The sequence below is a fragment of the Dama dama genome, chromosome 17 (assembly GCF_033118175.1).
Source record: "Dama dama isolate Ldn47 chromosome 17, ASM3311817v1, whole genome shotgun sequence".
Lineage (NCBI taxonomy): Eukaryota > Metazoa > Chordata > Mammalia > Artiodactyla > Cervidae > Dama > Dama dama.
This window is the reverse complement of record NC_083697.1, coordinates 21,819,604-21,825,612: the sequence shown is the minus strand read 5'-3', so window position 1 is coordinate 21,825,612 and position 6,009 is coordinate 21,819,604. Positions and strand designations below refer to the sequence as shown.

The following is a 6,009-nucleotide window of genomic DNA, read 5'->3' as shown; positions in this document are numbered from 1 at the left end:
ACTGGACCCAGGCCGCCGGCAGCCGTCCTTGGGGAAGCGGCCGCCAGGAGGGTCGGTGCGTCGGACCGGTAGCATGGCCGAGGCAGCACTAGACGCCGAGCTCGCTATAGGTTCTCTTTCCCAGGATCGGATAGATGATTCATTTTTATACGTAATGTTTTACCCCACTCTATAGCTCCGACTGGTTAATGTTCAACCCCGGGGCTTCGAGGGGCAGCTTGGAGGGAGGCAGCCAGGGAAGACCCATTCAAGGTATATGGCCGCTTGGGAGCGAAGGCGAAGAAGCCCCAGAGAGGGTGAGGGGGATGCGGTGTGGCGGGGTGGGGGGGCTCTCCTCCGGCCAGGGCCTCCCTAAGCCGACTCCCAGAGGGCAGACGAGCAGGCGGATCCGCGGTCAGAGCCCAGCGCGCTTCCCTGGAAGCGCAGCCGGGAGGCCGCGCCCTGGCCGAGCCCCGACCGCCCACGACGCCGCCGCCCAGGCCCTGAGCGGCGCGTGCAGGGGCGGCGGGCGCTTCGGCCCAGCGGGACTCTGAGGGCAAGCTGTGGCTCCCGGGCCGCCTGGGTCCGACGCTCGCCCGGGGCGGCGGGCAGGCTAGGCCTGCCGCGGGAGGCGGGGTGGGGGTGGGGGGGCGGCGGCAGCTGCGGATTAGATTCCGGTTTTGTTGTCCGGAGGGACCCGAGAAGAGTCCCCGGAGGTGCGTAGGTTGCCCTCTGGGCCGCCGCTTCTCCGGGTGCCTCTGAAAATACCGTCAGGGTCATGCGAGGCGGCACGTCTGGCCACCGCCCTTCTCCCACGTCGCCGGCCAAAAAAAAAGGAACATCAAGATAAAGCAGCTGTTGTGGTCAATAGCAAGTGGTGCCGGAGCCACAGTTCGGCGGCAGGGAGGCCCAGGGTGATGCCGCCCCCCGGGCGCACGGTCAGGTGGAGCGGCGGCTTCGCGGGTCCCCCGCAGGGCTGGGCCGCGTGGCCCTGCAGAATCCAGGGGTCCAGAACGCCCGGGTCAGCTGTCCAGGCTGGCACTCCGGGCGCAGGGCTGCACGAGGCAGGCAGGCTCCGGGCTGGGGAGGGGAGCTTCGCGCCGGGAGCTGCAGCCCTGAATTTGCAGACGGGAGTGTTTCGCCCCTGTCGGAGAATCTGACAAACAAGATCCTGCCTCATCAGATAAGAGTGGCTCCTATGATTTCACGGGTTTTAGGCTGGGGTGGAGGCATTGAGGTTAGGAGAGCCCTGTGAATGAACATCGCCCGGAGGCCCAGCGCCCGCCTAAGAAGGGTTTTATTTTACTTTCTTTTGTTGGATATTATCTTATTTCCTAACAAAGTGACCTGTCGTCTGTCGCCCTGGGCTCTGGCAGTTGGCAAATCCCTTTCTGTGGCGCTGGGGACAGCCGGCAGGGTCTCCACCTCTGCCGTGCCCACATGCAGGGGTGTATCAGTCAGACTCACGGTCCATCCAACACGGGCGGCCGCGTGAAGTGACCCTGGAGAAGGCTGTGCCAGTTCATCCGGGAGGACCGAGGAAGATGCCATCAAGTTTCATCTGGGTGCAGTAACCCCACCCAGATATCCGCCCAGAGAAGCAGGGTTGAGTGGGCTGGGTTGTTGATACTAAGCAGAACGGAGGAAGTGCCCCCAAACCAGGTTACCATTAGTCGTGGTTCCAAGTCATGTTCCATATGCTGTTCCACCGACTTTTCAGGGACAGCAGCACAAAAGACTCCAGGTCTCATCTCCCCAAAGGAACGAAGATAAAGGTTCCTGCCCAGGACTGCCTGCAGGGGGGACTGCTGCAAATTATTCAAGGAGTCAGAAAGACTTCGCTGCTCCTGGACAGAGGAAGCATTGGGAGAGGGAGTCTCGGAGCTCAAAGGAAACTACCCCAAGCCTTAGTCCTGGTACAAGTGAGCAGGTCATTTTCTAAGTTGTTAGAGAACAAGCAAGCAAGCAAGCAAGCAAGCATATAAACAAAAAGCCCACTTTGGAGTGGATAAAGAAAACAGAAGAGGGAAAAGATAGGGGGAGAAAAAGATAGAAAGCAAGGGGTGGGGCAAACACCTTAAACATTTTTGCAGGAACAACAGAATAGGAGAAATAGCTCAGGAAAGATCCATCAATGTCAGGGGATGGTGATACACACCCTGCTCAGGGAGGGCCCAGTGAGTCTGAACTTCTCTTAGCCCTTCTGAGAGGAGAAAGAAAATGCGGCCCCCCACCCAGCCCCCTAAAAGTAAACACCTTTACCGTATACTCATTAATGTTTCTAAATTTTTTCTTTTAAAAGGAGATGGTTCTTTCAATCATTCTTTGACTGAGTAACTTTAGTTTCCACTATCTCCAGTTTTCTACAACTGCCATTGAATTGTTAACAGCGCACTGTTACAACAGGAGTAGCAATTATTTTTTTTAAAAGGCAATTAAGTAGAATTAAATACATCTTTAATGGGCTATTTTATTTCTTCCAGGCCTTCTCTAATCTTCAAACAAAATCTAAAATCAACATTTATATAAAATGCATAAAATGCTCAGCACGGAAGTAAATGGAGTTATGCATCCCATGCACAATAAATTCTGTTTTCTATCTTTTCAGTTAGAAAGACAATGAGAAGTATTCCTTTTAGGGGTGGGGTGGGGCCAGTGATAAATAAACTTAAGATCAAAGTAAAAACCTGAAAAAGTAAATTAGGAATGTGTCTAAAATTGGATTTCCTCACAACCCATTTTTTAAAAAAAAAAATCTCATCTTCAATTTTTTTTTTTTTCAATTTCAGTTAAAATGCAACTTTCAGATTAGGAAGGCTGGGAGAGAAAGGAGAGCTTTTAAAATTTCCTTCTGAAAATCTATAAGAAATTTCTCCCGTTTACTTCCAGACCTCTCTTTCCTCCATCAGCCACGATTCTGGCTGTGCTCCTTGGGCTCAGATTAACTGCAGCTTGCAAAGGGGTTTTATTAGACAATCAATGGGGACTCTATATTCATAAATGCCTCTGATCTGATTACACTCCCCCCCCCCCCTTTATTTTTCATTCCTCTCAAAAATTTAAGCAGCGAGCCGGGGACTTCCAGTTTTGCAGCTTCTGTGAGCGGCCGGAGGCTGGGGAGCCCTGGCGACGGCGGCGAGGGCGCCCGTGGATTAGGGTGTGGATTGCAGGACAGACCTTTGTTTGGTCACATTCTCGACGGGGGTGCGGGGGAGGGTCGTTCTCCTTCGATATCGCGCTAGATTTTTATAGACTAGCTTTAAAAGAACTCGCCGCTCTTCCTAGGGTTAATTTATGGGGCTTTCGAGGAATATTGGGACTTTTAAGACTTTTTTTTTTCCATTAAAATTTTTTTTTTTTCTTGGTTCTCCTAAAGTGACTCCCGGGTTTCAGCACCTCGCAGGAAAAGGGTGGGGGTGGGAGAAAGAACAGGGCCAGGAGGAAAAAGGGAGGATGAGCCTCCTAACCAAACCGCCTACAGGGCCCAGGCTGCACAGCGTATTTTTTTACATTTCTAATCATGCTGTGGGCCGTCAAACTCAGATTTAGGAAGTGGGGGGAAATTGAAACAAATGTGGGCTCTATCTACCTTTTCCCAGGTCTCCACCAATTTGAATTCAGTATTAGGGAGAAGAAGAGTTTGGGGCCTTAAAAATTCAAGTTTAAAAAAGGTGGACAGACCAGAGAAAGGATTAGAGTAACAGGTGAGGGGGGGCGGGAAGGAAAAGCCCCTGGACCGCGAACTGTCTGCGCGGGGTTCCTGCCCTAGCCCTCCCCAGCCTCAGGGGCCCAGAGATGGGCGACCAGGGCTGAAGACTCCAGATGCCTGGACTCCTGGGGGCCCCGACCTCCAGCTCGCCATCTTTGATCCCAAGAGGAGGAGGCTGGTGTTCATGCTATAGATTACGTTAAAGGTTCCTTTAAGCACTTTAATACACAACTAGCTCAGAAATCATTAAGAGACCTAGAGAAGGAGAAAAAATACCCTCACACTCACCGGTAATAAATGTTGACCTGCAGCAAAAATCGATTGAGTGGAACCGAGGTGGTGGCAGTAACGGTGGCTGGGGGGTGGGGGGGACCCGCGTGGAAGCGGGAGGGGCGAGGGAACCGACTCCGGCAGCTCGGGAACTAGGCTATTCTCACTTGAAGGGAAAAGGAGGTGCAGGAAGGGGCTGAAAGGCGAGCCAGGGTGGGTTGGGAAAGGGAGGTGAGGAGGGTCATTCTCCCTTCTGGGAGTCCTGGGAAAGGCGCTGAGGTGGGAGTAAGGGCCTCTCTTCAGTCTCCCAAGTCTCCGCCCCCAGCCCGCACCACTCAAGTCGGGGAAGTGACAAGTCTTCCCCAACCTCGACTTCCATTTTTGTTTCCTGCGGATTGATTGATTTCCTCGAAATAAGAGTTCAGTTTCAGCACAAGCCGACTAGGCCGAGATCCACCTCCTCACCCCGAGCTCCCAAGTCACTCTAGGCCCCGCAGACGCCAATCCTCCCAGCAGGTCTTGTTGGCGCATCCAGCCCCCCAGCCCCAAATCCCTGCTCCCCGGCCCCTCCCCCGCCGCCCCTCCCCCGCCCCCGAGCCCGGCGGAGGCTCCGCGAGGCTGAGACCGACCAGCCCCGCGCCTCCAGAAGCCAAAGTCCGCCCGTGGGGACCGTTTTCCTCTCCACTGCTCCCAAGTGAACAACAAGGACGGCGGTGAACCTCGTCCAAAGGGCTTTTATCTGCCCTCCACTGCCGCGTGATCCCTCCGCAGGTCGGAGGCAGAGCTTAAAAAAGAAAGAAAGTTAATGTGCATTAAGCACTGATCTTAAATCGGGGACATTATCTGCGATCTCTTTAAGTGGCAGCAGCAGTCGCATGCAGAACAAAGACTCGGTGTCTGAGCTCCAAAAGCTTATAGGTAGAGTCTCGGTCAGATAAAAGCAACCTAAGCGCAAAAACACAGGTTTTCTCGGCCCCAGAAAACCGGCGGCTACTTTTCGCTCCGGATTCCCCAGGGTGATGTTTGTCGTCGTCGCCCACCGCGGGGTCAGGAGGGGCGGTGATTCGAAGAGCAAAGACCTCAGAACTTGCCCCCCAACCCCCCGCCCCCAACACACCGACCTCCCTTGCGCCACGGTTATGAAGTCTTTGGGACTAAGTCGTATTTGCTACTATTTGTGACAAAATTAAATTTCACATTAAAAAAGAAAAAAGCTGAAAATCACCAACAAAAGAAGAATGGGTGCTTAACGCTCTTTTAAACACACCGACCTCATTCCCCGTTTAGATGTCAGAGGATGGGAGGGAGGGCCAGGGCTGTAATTCATCTTGATTTGCTTCATTGTCCCGCAGTTTGCAAACTATAATCCTGTATAATTTCAGGAACAAGCAGGTTTAGAATTAATGGGTCAATATTATTTAAAACAAAACACGGGGAGCATGACCTTTGCCTCAACTACATATTGCTCGACAAGACTCAGGAAACTCCACTGTAACCTCTCAACCCCTGGGCTCTTTGAGAAACTAAAGGGCTGTGGTTATTAGAAATGGGCTTTGTTTCTTTTAATGTCTCAAAAGGATTTGGAAATAGTAATGTAATATAACATGAAGAATCTCTCTACTTAAGCCTGAAAGATAAACGTGGAGGCCTAAATATTTTGAACTGGAGGTGTTTCCTTGTAAACTTATAGACCTATTCCTCTTGAGAGGAATGTATATAAACTGTACATGTATACATACACACATACTTCTCCAGAACAATTTACTGGGTGTGCTGGTTCCCTCCCCAAAGGAGCAAAGCTGAGAGTCATTCCAAGCTAAGGTACTTTCTACATTTCTTTCTCCTTTCTTCTTTCTCTCTTCTATTATTTGCTAGCTAGCAATAATGGAATCCCTTGGGTTTAAGCCAAAGAAAAATCTGGGAGAGAAGAACAGACTTTGCAGCTTTTTTTTTTTTTTTTCCTGAGTGCCTCTTTTTTGAGTTTCTGATGAATGACTATAATTTATTTCTACCAAATTTAAATAAGTACTGCTGCCTTGTGTATTTAACTA

General features: G+C 51.5%; 1 protein-coding gene across 1 annotated transcript; it reads right to left on the bottom strand.

Moving 5' to 3' along the window:
• Positions 1 to 644: 644 nt before the first annotated feature.
• On the bottom strand, positions 645 to 5,300 carry LOC133071585 (uncharacterized). The gene is made up of 4 exons (XM_061164084.1): positions 5,226 to 5,300; positions 4,458 to 4,742; positions 3,977 to 4,399; positions 645 to 1,787 (listed from the first exon to the last, which is right to left on the bottom strand). Exons 1-4 carry the CDS (start codon positions 5,298 to 5,300, stop codon positions 1,530 to 1,532), a joined length of 1,041 nt encoding a protein of 346 aa, XP_061020067.1. The 3' UTR covers positions 645 to 1,529.
• Positions 5,301 to 6,009: the final 709 nt, after the last annotated feature.

Excerpts from the sequence above, each read along its gene's own strand:
- LOC133071585 (XM_061164084.1), bottom strand. The coding sequence starts at position 5,300 with ATGAAGCAAATCAAGATGAATTACAGCCCTGGCCCTCCCTCCCATCCT. Across the intron at positions 4,400-4,457 it reads GACCTGCTGGGAGGATTGGC|TCGGCTTGTGCTGAAACTGA; the intron begins GTCTGCGGGGCC and ends ATCTCGGCCTAG. Across the intron at positions 1,788-3,976 it reads CAGGTCAACATTTATTACCG|CAGTCCCCCCTGCAGGCAGT; the intron begins GTGAGTGTGAGG and ends AATAATTTGCAG.